The sequence below is a fragment of the Ictidomys tridecemlineatus genome, chromosome 3 (assembly GCF_052094955.1).
Source record: "Ictidomys tridecemlineatus isolate mIctTri1 chromosome 3, mIctTri1.hap1, whole genome shotgun sequence".
Taxonomy (NCBI): Eukaryota; Metazoa; Chordata; class Mammalia; order Rodentia; family Sciuridae; genus Ictidomys; species Ictidomys tridecemlineatus.
In genome coordinates, this window is record NC_135479.1 from 113410028 (window position 1) to 113428613 (window position 18586).

General features: G+C 36.6%; 1 protein-coding gene across 7 annotated transcripts in view; it reads left to right on the forward strand.

Annotated features, from left to right (window-relative positions):
• The window catches only part of LOC101973364 (EGF-like and EMI domain-containing protein 1), a 616632-nt gene that overhangs the window by 50425 nt on the left and 547621 nt on the right, over positions 1-18586 (forward strand). For 5 of the 7 annotated variants that reach the window (XM_040270043.2, XM_040270041.2, XM_040270039.2 and 2 more), the window contains exons 2-4: positions 9204-9338; positions 12003-12112; positions 13559-13663. In XM_040270043.2, the coding sequence (XP_040125977.2) occupies positions 9204-9338; positions 12003-12112; positions 13559-13663 (350 nt within the window). Of the gene's footprint in view, positions 1-9203; positions 9339-12002; positions 12113-13558; positions 13664-18586 lie in introns of those variants that run through there. The other 2 variants (XM_040270045.2, XM_040270046.2) reach the window with 1 other exon arrangement.

Consider the following 18586-nt stretch of genomic DNA (forward strand, 5'->3'; position numbering starts at 1 on the left):
TTATAGGCCCCTGACACAATTGTTGATACCTTGTAGATGCTCAGGGGAATCTTGTAGAATGAATTCATGAATTCTTCATCACAGTATCTTCAAAGCAGTGTGCTTTCCATTATTTTTGAATTACTTGATGTCACTATGTATGACTTGAGGTTGAACATACATTAGCACTATGAACCTTTTTTAGATAAAGAAAGTACACAATCTAAATCAATCAGCGTTTTTCTCTGTAGAATCAATAATATATTCATAAGGGGCTTCCTGTCATAGGCTCAGGAGATGAGCAGTGAAGACAAAATGGTGTAGAATCGTTCAGGCCAAAGAGATGCCAGCTGGATAGATCTGGCAAATGAGATGCAGGGTTGGCTGCTTGGAATTCTGTAGCTATTGTTGTTCTAGCTTCTAATTTTTTCAAGGAGACATGCTGGGAGTTTTTACAGCCAGGGGAGAATTTCCATTAATGAAGTTCTTGGAGTCAAAAAGATGTTGGTGAAGCTTTAGAAGGTCAGATTAGAGAGGACCAGCAAGAAGAGACACAGTGGCCTCTGATCCTGGAGCTCAGCCTGGGTGGTCAGGATTAGTTGTCTCCTCTGCTCTTCAGTATATATGGTCAGGTTAAAAGTCATAAGTAAGATGGCAATAAAAAATAAGAGAAGTCTAAGTAGTTGCAGTTTTCCCTTGATTAAGATCAATATAGTGGCTTCTTTGGTCTTCCCAGAGATTCTGAAAGGAAATATAATAAAATTGGATGATTGTGGAGGTAGGCAAAACATTTAAAGATATTTGCAAACATTTAAAAGATTTCTTTTTCAATGATTTGATTCGAAGTTGCAAGGTGATCATTTAAAAGAAAAAGAGGCACATTATTAGCCCATTATATCCCAGATCAATATAGACCACCCAATTCCTTTTAAATAGTTTATGCATCATCGCTAATAGATTGCCCAGGGAAAACAAAGTATCATTTATAATTGTTATTTGAATATTTTATGTAAAAGCTAATCTTCTGAAGACTTAGAGAAATCATTGTAGATTAAAATAAGAAATTAAGATTTGCATTTATAAGATATTAATGATGGTTCTGAAATTGAAGAACCATTTAGTGCTGGGAGAAATAAATACAAATTGTAACATCTATCTGATGGAGTTTTGTTTAGATTGCTTCTGGTGATAAACCATCTATAATAATATAAATCAAGGGCTGGTATTTGCCATAAATTTGCAATATTTAGCATAATTTTCGTTTGCACTTCATACTAAAGTGACACCAAGAAATATGAGATTAATAGTTAGTTATTAAGTGAAAATGACTTTCATGTCTGTAGTCATTTTTAGAAACGGTTACGTGTAATTCATTTAGGGAGCAGAGAAAATTAATTTGCAGCTGTGGAGGGATCTAGCACATTAAAACAAAGAGGGAAGTGGCGTTTGGTAATAAACTTTCAAAACATGAGGGTGGATTCATTTTTTACCCCTCATTTTGATTTCTCTATACCTTAAGATGCCCCTCAGGTCATTGTACTTTTATTGATACCAGAATATTATACCAATAGCTTAGAGAACAGGAAAGTTGGTACCTGTGCTTCAATTCTATCCTAACACTGGCCAGTACAAGTTTATGCCCACCTAAGGGGATAGAGGGTCGGACAGCAGCAGTGGCCAGTATTAATTTTAATTAGTGTTTTCATTAGGAAGTGTCATATTGAGTTGTGATTCTTTTAAAAAATGACACACTATCTACTTTTTATTTATTTTACTGTACTACAGATCAGTAGTGATTGAAGTTAAGATTCTATAGATAATATTTCTTTGAGAAATTTAGCTTCCGAATTTCTTTATGAGCTAAAAAGACTATAAAACTAATATTTCCTAAGCACATTTCACGTGTCAGGTTCTATTCTGAATGCTTTCTATGTCTTAACTGATTCATATTATCTTCATTACTGGTGCCTTGCTCAGGCAAAGTCACACGTTCACTTATTCAGGGTGAATACCTCATTAAATAACTTTCCAGGCAGACATTGGATGAGGCTGGAAGCACCAATATTTTAGAGGCATAAAATGATCCTATTTATGAACTTAAAAAGGTAACTTAGGACTTCAGGTGAAAATGGTATCATAAATTCATATTTTGAGGCTTCACTTATTAAAATCTATCAAAGCTATTTAAAATATTTTTTAACATATAGTGGTAGAAACAGTATTATGTGAAAACCTGAAATTAAATCTCTAGAGGAATTAGAAAAGGTATAGAAATGCTAAGCAGCCGTGTAGTAGGCTCCTTAAGCTCTGGGTCTGGAAAACAGGCAGAGGTAGCTCTGATTTTAGTGGCCAGGTGCCAGAGAACAATAGTATCTCAAAGCCAAACTCACAACATGAAACGAGGAACTGTCTTTTCCTGTTGTCTCTCCTCCCTGCCACTGCTGTTTGGGACAGTGATTTTCCTGAAGCTGATAGCTCGTTCTGGATTGGGACACCCAGGGTGACAGTTGGAGGGAACTATACCAATCTGCCAGGGCTGCTGGTTTGGAAGAAGTTTCAGTGTGCTGGAATGTGACACAGGACTGTATTTATTTTTATTATTGTTTTTCTAATTATTAAACTACATTGCTTGGTTCCTTTTCTCCATTTTTACAACATATCACTAGCTAATTTCAAAGCTGGATAGTCCCTTTGAGTTATTAGCTTATTCTAACTTAGTTTAAGATTCGAGTTAAAATTCAGATTTCAGAACCTGGCTTCTCCTTTCTGACATCATAAGCTAGAAGTGTAGCCCTTGTAGCTTGAAGGAATGATCAAGGGCTAGGGCAAGAGTTGTTTGTGGTCTGGGTCTGAGAAAAAGGCATCTCCTTCTTCTCCCATTGCTCTTCTAATGGCCCTAGGAACTCCTGGGTTAGGAGGGACAAGGGAAACAGGTTAAGGATGTAGACTTTCTGCTAATGGTGGAAATGGTGCCTGACGTTACTTGGCTGTGGTCTGAGGTTGGTGCCCTCCATTTTAGGTGGTATATATACCCAGTGTTCTTGGAAGAAGTGTGTACAAACAACCCAGTCTACCTCTAAGGGTCATGGCAGAGTGGGCAGCACGGTGCTTCTTTGGCTGCCACCAATGGTCCACACGCTCAGCTCTTCTTTGGTTGGATGTGTGATCCCTTGATGCAGCAGCCCTGTGCAGTCTGGAGGCTTCTTCTCCTAGACTAATCTCTGTGTCTAGTACATGAAGCCAAAGGAACCCTCCTAAGGCTGGGAGAACTGAGATGGGGTGAGAGCTTACTACAGCTCTGTAAATCCTATTTTATTAGCTCTTTTATCAACAAGGTCTCCTAACTTTAATTAACAAATCTGTAAACCCAAAGTTGTCACTCATTTACTTAGACTCCAAACACCAGGGAACCCTTGCAAAAGAATTGCCAGAATGGGCCTATTACTTTGCACTTTTTCAGTTTAGAGCTGAAGGCTCTAAACAAAGATCAGCAAAGGTCAGCCAGGGCAAAGAAGCTGGGTTCTCTTCTGGCTCAAGGTCAACAACTTTATTCCTCCCCCCCCCCCATTTCTCAGTCTTTTATTGAAAGGGGAAAAAAGAAAAGGGAGAGTAGGTGTTGATAACTAACAGTGAGCCTAGTTTTCCAGTCTTTAAGAACTTCACATAGTGAGGTGTCTTACAAGTTTTCAGTGTCACTCTTTGGAATGTGGGAACATTTAGTGCTTTTGCTTTTATCTCTTGTCCCTGGTCACAGTTCTAAGACAGTAAGAAAATGTCTCCTAAAAATCCTTTTGCCCTTGATAGGTGAGGAGAGAGAAAATAACTTTTCAATCAAGATAAGCCTGCAAACTAGTAAACTAGGTCTAAAAGGAATAAAGAAACTAATTTCAAGGAAGGCAGCTGTCAAAATCACCAGACTACCACCAATTCCTGCAGAAATAAAAATAACTCAGAATTATGAAAAATGTCAAATTATTAAGTGTTAAATCCTGTAAGGAATAAAGCCAAGCATACCTATATTAAATATGAGATGTGTACGTTATAAGAAAGATAGCTGAGCTTGGGACTTGGCAAGATATTTTGGTGATTTAATCAATTACTAACTGTTAAAGTCTCCCTTTCAATCTGGGTATAGTGGCACACACCTATGATCTCAGTGACTTTAGGAAGCTGAGGCAAGGAGATTGCAAGTTCAAGAACCAGCTTCAGCAACTTAGTGAAGCCCTAAGCAACTTAGTGAGACCCTGTCTCAAAATAAAAATAATAAAAGGTTGGGGGATGTAGCTCAATGGTTAAGTGCCACTGATACTGGGTTCAAACCCCAGTATAAAATGAATGAATGAATGAATGAATGAATGAATGAATAAATAAATAAATAAAACAAATAAAAATCTCCATTTTAGTGTGTCATTTGGTGGTTAAAAGTTGCTATATTTTTTTTCTTGTTTGAAGAAATGTACAATGACTACTGTGTTTCAACAAATCTGACAGACACTACCTGGCTGTGCTGTTATTCAATTCTGACATTTATCTGGCATTAGCGCAGACCCCTTGGGTTAAGGATATGACCCTCCACACAACTGCCTTCACTGCAAGTGAGAAGTCTCAGGAGGTCCCCAGGCTGCCCCTACTTCTTATCAGCTACAAATACAGTGTTTTGCATGACCTCCTCAGGTTCAATAATTCTGGTAGTTTGCTATAATGACTCATAGCACTCAGGCATTGTAGTTGTTATTATATGCTAAGCTTCAGTGTCCAGGGTTTTTATTGGGGTTTCATTACACAGGTAGTCAGATGGGTTGCATTGTTGGTCAGTGATTTAACCCAAATTCTAGACCCTCTTCTGGCCCCTTCCCAGAGGCCAGGCAGCTAAAAGTTTTTACCCTCTGATCTTGTGGTTGGATTTTCTGGTGACCAGCCCTCATCCTGAAGCTACCTCATTTCCCATAAGTCACTTCATTAGCATTAGAAAGATACTCCTATCACAAGGCATTTTCAAGAGTTTTAGAAGCCCCTTATCAGGAATTTAGGATGAAGATCAGATAAATTCTTCCTTATATCACAAGGAATAATGTTCAATTCTATCACAGAGAAGGCATATAATAGGTATAAAATGTAAAAGAAGCCACTAAAATGTTAGAATTATAATATAGAACTATGTCCAAGAAATTGTGCAAAACAGAACATGGGAAACATTTTTCATCCCAAAGGCATAAAAGAGAGGGAAAGAGTTAATGCACACTGCTGGTAAACAGGAGCCATGGAGGGAGATGACACTAGTCCATTTACACTTGTAATGAAAATGTGTGTAACTATATTTACTTTACCTATTAAAAGACAGAAATTAACAAATTAAAAATTTAAATGTAGTTATAAACTGATAAAATAATGTATGCAATACTTAAAGTAACAGAGCTAGATATAACTAAGAAAATGTTAATCAAATGAAAGCCAGAATAAAAATGTTAACATCAGACAGACAGATTTAAGATAAATCAAAGCAATGCAAAACATGTCATCATGAGTTAGGAGAAACACTGTGTAATGAAAGGAACCATTTACTAAGTATATCCAATAATCATGACCTTGTTTATCTTCAACAAAATAGCCTAGAATATGTAGAGAACGATCAAAATCACATGTAGTACCCAAAATAACTCATGGGGAATCTCAATAAACATCCAAAACAAAGCAGAGGAAAGCATTTATTAAGTGTGAGAGACTCATCAAGAAAACCATACCAGCTTGAATGTAGGGGTCTGTGTTTGTGGGTGGGGGGTTACAAACATATATGTTCATGTTTCTGTTACCAAAGAATGCATAGTGTTAAGTACACATGTATGCATAACATTTAAATACATTTAAACAGAAAAGGACTTGATTGTTTCAAAGTACTAATTGATGGTAGATATTTTTATACTTATAGATTTTGAAGAATTAATACCATACATAACAGTCTTTGACAGTCATGTATAATAATTTAATTTAATACTCAGTTTTTCTATGTGTTGGAGGAAGGAAAAACCATTCTGCTATAGATACCAAGATCTGAGTGGTGTGTGAATTAATTGATACAAATTAATAGGAGAAAAGTTTGTTTCACACACATGTGTAAGTATTCTATAGGGAACAGGTCACAGAACAGCTAGAGGTAAGAATTTATGTACCCCTTTTTTTTTATATTTTTTTATTGGTTGTTCAAAACATTACAAAGCTCATGATATATCATCTTTCATACATTTGACTCAATTAGGTTATGAACTCCCATTTTTACCCCAAATACAAATTGCAGAATCACATCGGTTACACACTCACATTTTTACATAATGGCATATTAGTGACTGTTGTATTCTGCTACCTTTCCTATCCCCTACTATCCCCCCTCCCCTCCCCACCCATCTTCCCTCTCTACCTCATCTGCTGTTGTTCAATTCTCTCCCTTGTTCCCCCCCCTTTCCCCTCACATCCTCTTCTATGTAATTTTGTGTAACATTGAGGGTCTCCTACCATTTCCATATGCTTTCCCTTCTCTCTCCCTTTCTCTCCCCCCCACTCGTCTTTGTTTAATGTTAATCTTTTCCTCATGCTCTTCCTCCCTGCTCTGTTCTTAGTTGCTCTCTTTATATCAAAGAAGACAAGGGTCTATTTAATGGGGCTCATTTAGACAGATTTTTTTTTGGAATGTCCAGGTACCTAAGGTGAGTAGCCTCCCTGGCTGGAGATCTTCCTGGAGTTGGGAAGGACAGAGGCTAACTAAGTCTTGGAAAGCTTTGCTATAGAAAAGCTGTAGCCAATGCCTGACAGAGTATCACAAGCCCAGCTCCACATCCCAGCTATAGAAATGTATACAAAAATCGGAGCTCTGGAAGTCTGTGTGCATTCCTGTGTGCTGAGAATAAAATCCAAAGTCTTTGGCCTGGAAGGTCTGCCCAGTTCACCAAGCACCCCATCATTTGAGCCATTTTGGTCTTTCAGAGTCTTAGGAAGACAAGCATTTTTTCTTACAGCACCCCTGCTCACTCTCCTCCTTCTGCCTAAATGGCATTCTCTGGCTTTTTTCCCTGGCTGTCTGCTCTTCATTGTTCACCTCTTCAGCACAGCCTCTCCTCATTAATGAGCTCTAATATGCTTCCCTCAATTCCAGCTCAGCTCCCAGATATTTTTACCCTAATGTGTCACATTTTTGTATCCATTTGGGTGCCTTTTACTTTCTTTTCTGATTATTGATAAATAGGCAGAGAATGTGGATTTTGTTTTGTTTGTAATATTTACAGCTAAAATGCAGTGCCACACCCAGATACCTTCTCCTTCACCCCTGTGCACTTCCCAGGCTCTCAACTGCCAGCATACATTTCTTGGCTTGAGGATTCACTTTGGTTTCTAGATGCTAACTAGAAACCACTTGTACCACTTTGGGCCTGAAATTCCATGGAGGAAGTAGCCCTGGACCAAACACCAATAGGAATTAGTGTATAAATGCTCAGGGTCCCTCACCCTGTTGGAGAGATATGGTCCACAATGTTTGGCTCCATGATGCATCTTTTATTGGCTGGCTGTTCTTCTGTGTCTCATTTTATCACTTGCTGATCAGTGTTTTATGTATCTCCTAAGAAAACTACTTATATCCAAGTCCTTATTTGGGGCAATGCTTTTGAAACATATAGTTACACAATAAGTATTTTTTTGAATGCATGGATGGATGAGTGAGTGGATAGATAAAAAAGAGATTCAAAGGGGAGTTCAAGGTGGGATGATGTGTAAGGTTTCAAACTGTTGAAAAAAATACAGGTGCTGTGAGCACATTCTAATTAGGGATAGTTGGGTCACAAAAAGCATGTAAGGCCACATAAAGGTGTATGTATGGCAGTTTACAAAAAAGTCTAATATGGAATTTTTAAAAGCTAAGATTTTCTTTAGGCTTGCTGCCCAATTCTTGAAGATTTTATGGATGCCTGGTTTATGTGCAGTTTTTACACTTCCTGGTTTTATTACAATATTTACCTAAAATATTAAAGTGTGCTATGCAAACTCATAAATAAAGTTCATCATGAAATTTATTCAATTTAAGTGTGTTTAACAGTCCAAACAATCGCCTTTTAGAAATACATCTGGAAGTGAGAATTGGGCTGTAAGTGAAATCAGATGGTGAGATTTAGAGCCACAGGAAAAAAGTGATAACCAAAAGAAGCTGTAATCACACTTGATGATGTAACTGATAAGTGGTTTGGGAGGCACCATTGGACATTCAACAGCATTATTATTGTGTCACTGGACAAGTTCACAGTTTTGTATTTTGGGGGGGTGCTGACTAGAGCTCCTGACCCAGAGCTCATTGGTCTTCAGCAAATTATAGGTGTGGGAGATTCAGTCAGACTGTGACCTTCCTGAAGGCAGGAAGGTTAAAGTCTAAATCATCTTTCACATTCTCAGTGGCATCAATGCTTGGCTTGTAAATGACTGGAATGCATAAGAAGCAGGAGTGGTTGGACCACCTTGCTGTTATAATGAGCAGTATTCTCCAATGCAAAATGATGTGAACTAGCAAATCATTCATCATTAAGAAAAGCATTCCTCAAACTACAAAAGGAGATTATTTTAAAATAATAATTCTGATACTCCAGGCTTTCAGTATAATCTAGCCCTACTCATTTAAAAATTAAAGATGGCTGGTCTAAAATCCTGTAAGATGGTATTAACTTTTTATAAGGGGATATTACTATGATGCTGGTTGAAAAATATTTGTGTTTAAACAAGCATTATATGTGAAATCCAATTAAATGTGCAGATGGAAAATATTGTTCAGAAATAATTTCCAGGAAAAAAATTTAACTTCTTTTAATGAATTGGCTTGCTTTTTCTTTATGGGTATTGAAATTTCTAACATACTGTTCTTTTTCAAAATTTTGGCTACTAAAGAACTCAGAACTTAATTGGCGGCTCAATTTTTTTCTACCCATGTGGGAAGTTATGACTTGTATATTTGCCTTTTAAATTTTTCCTGGTCTTTAAAATCTAGTCTGATTTTTTTTTTCTTTTCCCTGGTACTGGATTTTTTAATTTTACATTTAATTGACCTGCTTAAACTTTTTTAGATTGCCTGTATTTGTCTCTTAATATATTTTTTAAGCCATGAACTTTTTGTGTTAAATAGAAAAATAAATGATTCATGCTTCATATATAAAACATATATATTTCTGACACAGTACTGCTGTTCTTTCTTCAAGGCCCAATGTTTGTGAAGAACAGCTGGTGACTGTGGTGGGACTGGCGCACCCCTGTGTTCGGGCCTTCACACACACCGCCAGGCTCTGGAAACAAGGCTGTACCGGCCCACCCTGGTGCATGGGTTATGAAAGAAGGTGAGGGTGCTTTCTCCTCTTTTCGTGTGATTATGACTAATGAAAGCCAGAAGCCTCATCTGCTTCTAAATATTTCATCCAGTAAATTTGGGGAAATAATTGCATGCTTAAGTAAATGAGCATAAGGTACACTCACCAAGAACTTTCAGAATAATGTATTTTCTTCGGAGACAGAATGTACGATCACTTCACTTGGGCTTCATTTATGTGTGAAGTATTTTAGGCTAGATGCCACTAATTTTACCTCATGACATGATACACCATTGAAAGCCAAAGATCAGAAGCCTGACAGAAACAAGGAATATTGTGTCGGTGTGCTAAATTTAGCACGACTTGGATCCAGGGGATCTACAGTTGTGAACCATCCTCTGACCTGCCCTTGTACTCTTGTAGCACTTTGAAACCTAGAGCTTCTTTAACTTTATTATGGCCTTTGAATTAGGATTAACTCGGCAGGCTGGAAGAGGAGAGAAAAGCCAGTGTCCACAATGCTTTCTGGGAGCCAGGGCTTCCTGCAGATATTATTTTTTCTCAAAGTTTTAAAATAGTTTTTAAAAACATCTAAGAACATATTGATACAAACTGTTGCTGAGGGATTGAATTTTATGTAAATCAGTCAACTGAATCGGAACTCAAGATACTTAACCTTTAAAAAAAAATGTAGTTTCAGGTTAATGAAGAATTTAGTATTGATACTATTATTGCCAGTGGAAATTTGGGGACATTTATAAATAGCTGGGTTTGCCATGGTAGAGAAATATCAGAACACTTACAATATAGAACTATGTACAGTATGATAAGACTAAACAGTTTATGGTTGGGGATATTTACATATACTGTGTTGTGCACGTGTGTGTGTGTGTGTGTGTGTGTGTGTGCACATGAGTGTTCAACCTTTAGGTGAATACTCTTATTTTTGGTCCAAACTAAGCATATTTAATTGACATTTAGATCAGAAAAATTTCCCTGACTTCTACTTGCTCTGTGGTCTTACACAAAATTCCTAGATTTTTCTGGCCTTAGTCTATAAAGTTGGAAAAACAATGCCATGCATGGGTATTATGAGAATTAACTGAAAATATATTTAGCACATGTGGCACAATGCTTGGTACATGATAGGGACCCAATATATTTTAGGTAGTATAATGCTGTGGCAGAAAAATTTATTTTAAAATAAATTAGAATGGAAACCATACTTACAGGGCATATGATTTATTCATCAGAGTACTTGTTTTGTAAATGGTTTTTCATTTAGATTTTCTCTACTGCTCACATGAGGTTTAATCATTGTTGGTATTAGTCTGAGCCAAAGAAAGAAATACCTATTCCTTATAGATATGCAGAATTGGGAAAAGGAAATCTAAATAAGTAAAACAGATTTTATATTTTATTCTCAAGAGCTTAGTAGTTTTAGACATTCCGTGTATGACTCTGGGTTCAGAGTGGTGGCAGCATTGAAAGATGCTTGGGGCTTTGTACATTACTATACAACCCTATACTTATATTCTAATCAGAGAGAGACACTCTGAAATATTAGGTTATACTTCCAGGTGGTAAAAAAAAAATGCTATGGTATGGCCAATAAGCCCTATTTTTGAGAGAAGAGAAAGAGCATATTCATTGCCAGGGGAGAAAGAGAAATTGGAAGAAGTAAAATGTAAAATTGACCTTGAACAGTGAGGGGATTTAGGCTGGAATGTGGGGGGAAGGTGTCTGAAGGGGACAGAATATGATAGTGCTTTGGGGAAAAATAATGAATATAACATTGATCTGACAGAAAGGAAATCAGACTGGAGATATTAGTATTATACTCTATTGGTAGGTCAGCACAAATACTTCAGTGTTATTCCTGGTCTCTTCCCTAAGGAGCCTTTTTAAGCTTTTCTTTCCCTCAATTGCCCCCTCCCTGTGAGACTTTAGCATCCCATGTATATTTTATATCTATTTATGTGCTATGCTCCTTTGGGGGCCACACACCATTGAATTAGTTGATCATTTTCATTTCCCCTTGAACTAAAGACTAACTGTCGCCACCCTGCACGTGACAGCACCATGGTTGAGATTGTGTGCTGTAGTGGAACCAATACCCGGAGATCTTCAATGCCACATTGAAAAGCATGTATCCACAATCTTTCAGGGTTTCTTGATTCTCTTTATAATTTTGGGTTTAATTCTCTCTTCTACCCCCCAATTTTTATAGTTGTAGATGGACAGAATGCCTTTATTTTACTTGTTACTTTTTTACTGTGGTGCTGTGGATTGAAACCCTACACATGGTAGGCAAGCACATGTAGCCCCTAAGCTCCAGCTCCAGCCCTGAATTTAATTCTTGATAGCTTGAATGATCCTCAGGGTGTTTTTTTTTACTACCGCACATGGTGTCCTTCTCAATTTTTATTGACCTATACTTACAATTTATTTTGGTTGCCTATGTAAAAAGGTATGTGTGTATAATATATTGAGGTTATATGCACATGTACATATATATATATATATATAAACATATATACATATATCTCTGTATCTATCATCTATGTTTCTCTCTTGGTATAGATGATAGGATTTGAATTGGAGAGAGGGATTTTTTTTGTGTGTGTGTGTGTGAAAACTCTGCCTTAAAAGGAAGCATTACATTCCCCTGATCCAGATTCTTGTGTTCCTTAGGACTCGGTACTATACCATCTACAGGCAGGTATACCACAGGGAGTGGCAGACAGTCTATAGGTGCTGCCCTGGTTGGAGCCGATGGGATGATGAACCCGGCTGCCTACACCGTAAGTTATAATTCTTCCTGTCTAGCTCTCTGTCATTAGAAGGAATGGTTTTTCTCTGTGTTTGGCTTCAATCATCTTATGCCTGTCAAGTTTTCGGCATCTTTAGAAGCACCACAGATCACAGCATCTCTTTGGACTGAATATTCACACATGACATGTGCAAAAATGCACAAAAAGCCTTTCTGTTAAGCGTTTCTAATGATAGGTCACGACTCAGGACCTATGGAAGTGCTGCTTTATATTCTGTCTCTTTATTTAAAAGACAGTTGATTTAAAGCCAAACGGGTTCTACCTTGACTTCCATTTCTCTTTTCTGTTTGCCCCTTTCCCATATCATCAAATTTGTAATCCACAGTTGATTCAGAAGTCCAGAGGGAAATCACTGTACTAAATCTAAATGGGATTTCTCCACTTGTGCTTGTCATGATTAATTGCAGAACTCTGGAGGCAGTTTACTTTTTAAGATGAGGTATGCAGTCCTCTTACAAGCCTCTGGTGCGGGTGTTTCAGAATCTTTCAGGTATGTTTGACAGCACTTGGGCAGCAGAACTAGTGGCATTCTGTAGTTCATTCTTGCCAGGAGAAATGGTTCTGTTTAGCGGCTCCTTTACCTACATTATGTGTTTATGGTTATTGCGAAGTCCCTTAAAATGCTTCCGTGTGTTGCAATCAATGCAGCGCCACAGCACAACAATTCATCTCTCCTGCTCTGCTGTACCTGAGGGAGTTTGTTGGCATCCTGCTTCCTTCCCTAGTGTGCTTTCTGCTCTTGAAATGTCTGCGTGAGGTTGCCGAGGGCTTCCCATATTAAGGAGGCTTAGCGTTGAGTGGTGCAGTAAGGGTCACTGTCTATTTACATGAAGCATGAGGCCACTGCAGCTGACTGGTTTAAGATCGGCGAAAAGAGCTGCCCACAATACTATTTCACTATGTTATGAACTTTTGGAAATTAACAACTTTGAGATGAATTCTTTATGTTGGTGGTAAGGTACCTACCACAGTCCTTTGCCTCTGATTAAGAATCAGTAATTCATTTGATTTTTAGATTGTTTTGACCACACAATCATCTTATCCATGCATTTTGACCACACAATGGTCTTATCCATGCAGACTTTTTAGATTAGTGCTTATCAAATTTGAATGTGAATGTGGATCACCTGGTGTCTTGTTGAAATACGAATCTGCTTCAGTGGACCTGGGATGGAGCCTGGAATTCTGCATTTCTACAAGCTTTCAGGTGATGGGAATATTCCTACACAAGGAATTCTTTAAAGCTTTGGACAGTAAGGCCTTAACTTGTAATGAAAACACTCTTTATCCATGCTTTGAAGGGGCTAAGAGAAATGTCTAGAATATGTTATATTAACAATATGGAGCCCATATTCATGATTTTCTTTCTTTCTCTCAACTCCATTCTCCCACCCTCCTTGGTTACCCTCCTTTTAGCTATCTCTGCTATGGGAACTCATTTCAACAGTAGGAAATGCTCAGATGGTGAAGTCCAGAATTGCCAGTGTTCACAGGGATTTCACGGACCCCACTGTCAATATGGTGAGTCACCAACAAGACCATTTATTATGAGTTGGAACTGTCTGCTTTGCTTTTAAGGGACAGCCAGTTATGTCAATGCAAACTAATGGCAGGGTTATCCCTTTGGGGATTGGTGAGTGTTTAAAATGAGCCACTAAGCAGAAACCTACAACCTAAAGTGTAATCAGCCTCACAAAATATGCTTTGTAGTTTAGTTTTAATTATTCACTATAAGAGTTCAAAGGGTAGCAGTAAGTACAAAATAGTCCACTTTGTAAAGGAAATGGCAGCTTAATAAGAAAACCTCATCCTGACCTCAGATGTTAAATCTTTCACGGAGCCTTGCTTTGAAATTGCTGGTATAGTATTCTTCAGTGAGATCTCTATAGTTTATGAATGAACAAAGTGGGATTAACATGAATTCCTTGTATTGTGGTACTTAATACTTTCATGCCCTTAATTTTAAAAGTTCAAAAATAAAAACTCAAAACTTACATGATTCTCAGTTTCAATACTTGCTTGGCAATCTGGTTTTCGAGGTTGGCATATTTAAGATGTTACATACATACAGGAAAATTTCAGAATGGTCACTTATTGATCCTTAACTGCATCAGCCATGAGATATGGGATAGTTTCAAAAGGATTTGCTTTGACTTGATCATTTGATTCTAGTCTCCAAAGGATATGGGTGCACCTGCAGTTAGCTTTTTAGAGGAGAAAAAACAAAACAAAACCTAGCTGAAAGAAGTTGATGGGACAGATTTTAAGAGTTATCCAAAATTCTGCATTTATTGTCTTCTACTGATATGGGTTTCTTCTTTCTCTACTGTCTGGATCTTTATAAATGAAATTGGAAGATGGCTAAGAGTTCATCATTCATGTCCATAGGTTCCTGCTGCCCTTGGCAAAAGGTGAAGGCTCCCGTTTTTCATGGGTCACCTCAAAGCTATTCTTCTTGTAAATTAATCCTGATACTCTCTTCTGAGTTGCTTTTTTTTTTAAAAAAATTAAAATTAAAATAAAACTGCTTTTTTAACCCCAATTTATTCTTTAACTATGGAACACTGATTCTGAAATAGAGGTCAGTGGATGCTTTGAGCTGCAGGATGTATCTTCAGCTATTTCATGATTTTAAAGAAGTAGCAGAAATTCTACATTGATCCGGGATAACAGAGTATTTGTCTCTAAATAAATTGTTTTAGCTGCATGTACAGCACTGGTTTCCTTATCTCGATCAGTAACTGTGACGGCTAATTGAACATATCATTGATTCATTAAGAGTTTTTAAAAATTAATTATTACTTTATAAATGCTTTTGTTTTGGTAGAAGCAAATCTTGCACAACATTAATTCCCATAGGAGAAAGGTAATGAAGGAGACATATGGTAATGATAATGACCTGGAAATCATACCTGAGTTAAATTATTCTTTATTTTTCACATCAGTACTTGGATATTTTGATTATTCTAGCATCTTAACAACTTTTATACACCAAAATAATTAACATGCTTTCTTAAGTTTATGTAGGTAGATTCTTTTTTTTCTTCTTTAATTTTTGGTTGGCAAAAATCATCTTGCCTTTCCCACAAGTTTGTTTAACCATAAAGTTTAGTAGTCATGAGAACCCCAACCTTACAAAGTATCTTTCCAGTCTCCATTGCATTTTTTCAGTAACATTGTCCAAGTGTGCTCCCTTTAGATTTTTAACACTATTCCTTCTCCCAACATGATATCTCCTGTAGAATTTTAAAAGGAATTGATAAACCCTGAGAGTTATTCAACTGAAATGGTGGGAGCTTACACATTTGCTACATGGTATTGCTTTTCATCTATCAAAATAAAAGGAGATACAAAAACTGTGTGAATTTAAGGGAGTTTTAGGCAGGCATTTTGAAGACTTTCTAGGAAATCAATCAAATTTAGGAAAGAAGTTAAGAACCAATTAAGAAGAAATGGCATTAGCTGAGACTTGAAGGAAGATTAAAAATTAAAATCAGCAAAGAACTGTCTTTAAAAGGAATGCACTTGATAGAACATATAGTCTATCAAGGAGGATGGTTATAGTCTCGCAATAGATTTTCTAACACACTGCTTATCCTGTGGTTGTATTTGAGTTCTGGGTTATGAGCTTAGAAGCCTTGGCCTGATTGATGTGCTCTCATTCTCTCTCTCTCTTTCTCACAATAAAATAATTATAGTGATGTTTTTCAAATCATATAAATAATATATATCTCACAATAAAATAACTGTAGTGATGTTTTTCAAATTATATAAATAATAACTCAAATGAGAACAAATTGAAAAAATTAAAATGATAAAAATGCCAAGTTAGTTCTTAGTGGTTCTGGACTGATTCTTGGTATCAGATACTTCCTTCAACATTTTATTACTTCTGTTAAACTTATGAGTGTCCCATTGATATTTTCTAAGTTTGGGTTTTGTTTTATTTTCTTATCTATTATTTGACCACCAAGCATTAAGCTATATTTTATGTTTGAGGAATTCTGCTTAAGGGAGGATGCCTGTGTTCAGGAATTCCTAATTGTAAAAGGTTTTAACTTTGAGAGCCTAAGAAACTTATCACCATGGAAGATAATGTATACAAGATTTCAAATAAAACATATATTTTAAGGGGAAAAAAATCCCAGTTAATAACATTGCACAGTACTCCTGCCTTTAGAAAGTGATGGTGGTCATCCTCTTAGGCACATTTATTCTTACCCATATATTATATACTGTTTTTTCATGACTGCTCTTCTTCTTTTCCTTTGCCTTTTCTTCTCTCTCCATCCAACATACTCTCCCCTCCCCATTAACAACTGGCTGAATACTCCTTTCTATCTTTCTTTTAACTCATGTTGTCATATACAAATAGGTGAATAATATTCTTTAATACCAGTTCACCAGAAATTTGCAACTAGTCATTTTATTGATAAACATTCATTTGTTTCAACTTCTTTATTTTTTTTTACACAATAATCAGTGCTTCAATAATATGGCACTTTTAATTTTGTAGAACAGAGTCCCTATAGTGAAATGGTTGATGTCAATGTATATTAAAAAAAAATTTTTTTTTTGATACAAGGGAATTGAACCCAGAGACACTTAACCACTGAGCAACATTCCCATCCTCTTTTTGTATTTTATTAGAGGTAGAGTCTCACTGAGTTGCTTAGGGCCTGGCTGAGTTGCTGAGGCTGGATTTGAACTCATGATTCTCTTGCCTCAGTATTCCGAACCTCTGGGATTATAGGTGAGTGCCACTATGCCCAGCTGTTTTAAAATTTTAATGTGCTTAAGAATAAAAATATTTATTTAAATTATTTGTAAGTTTTTCTTTTTGTGTGCGCCTCAGAAATGGCTTTGCCAATTTATTTTGTTAGAATGGATTATATAGTCTAGTTAAATCCTAGTTATTTGCTTCCTTTTTTGACATATATGAAGTTTTCCCTCCATCTGTATCGAAAACCAGCAGTGTGATACTGTGATCAGGATTATTGTAAACATGGATTGCTAATATAGGGTAAAGTTGACTTTATATGAGATATATGGAAAAAAGAAGTTTTAAAAATAAACCAGATGGCTTTTTTAAAATGGAGAAAAGACTCTAGTCTTTGAGAGAGAAGGGACATGCTAATAACTGAGAAAAATGCTTGAAGTTAATAATGATTCTAAAATTGCTGATCTACTTAACTCATTTGAAAAATCTGCCTCTAATAAGGAAAAATGAAGAAAATGAATTTGGACAATTAGGAAGTAATGAAGAGCTTTCTAAAATAGCTATTGATTAAAGGAATCAAAAGGAATACTTTGAAGATTTGAACACATGCAAATCAGGCTAGATAGCTGGTAGTGAAATTCTTTCACTCTTTTTAATTTTATGGATTCAGGCAGAAGAACTTGGAGATTCATTAACTGATTTATTATCACACACAAAGTTACACCTATTTTCCTCACTACTTATTCCATCTTCCTTTTCTCAGAAGTCAAGAAGACTTCCTTGGTCAGAAGTCAAGTTAAATAAAAATACCCCTCTGGTACGTAAGTCTCTGAGGTCTCTTTCTTTTATTCATATATTCATCCATTCCATGTTCCAGTTAGTAAATATTGATATAACAGACTGTATGCAGGTATTTCAGATGCCAAAACAATTAGGCTATTCTTAGTGGAGTAGTCAATAGAGACCAGGAATCGAATGATTAGTATACAGCTCACAAGTACTGTGATGAAGGATGTTTCTGTCCTAAAGGAAACAGGAGAGGGTTTATCTATGTCATGCAATGGAGGTAAGGGAGTTTTCTCAAAATACTGGAAAATAAAAATACTACTTATTCTCAAAGATAAGCAGAATAATACGAAATTTAGCAGAGTAAATAGTACATTACCCAGAGACATGGAAGAGTACTGCAAGTTCAATGAACAGCAATAATAATGAAAGTAGTAGTTCTTTTGCCTGCAGTAAGAGATGTACATGGAGCATGCCAAAATATGGCTTTCCTTCCCTCCCCCCCCCCAAGGTCAAGGGCACCAATTACTTAGTCTTTTTTGGTACAAACCAACTATTTTAGAACCTTATACACATATAATTGTGTAAAGGGATTCTGACAAGACTTCCCTTTCCCAAGTTCATTCTCTGTCCAGGTAGTCCTACAGTTGGTGTCTTGAACTTATATAGGTAGTACTGATTGGTACTCATTCTCATGCTTATGGAGGAGTTCCAAACTGTCTGCATTGCTTCAAAGTTTGTGGTGTATGATATTTAGGCATACAAAAAAATTTCTTGTTTCTGGAATGTTATGTAGTGACATGGAAAAGTCCTCAAGAGTTCTGAGGTTGAGGTTGGGTCTCACCATTAGCTGCATGCATTATCTTGGAGAAGGCATTTTATATTCCTTGCCTCAGTGTTATCATTTGTAGAACAACAGCTTTAATTTTCCTTAGCAT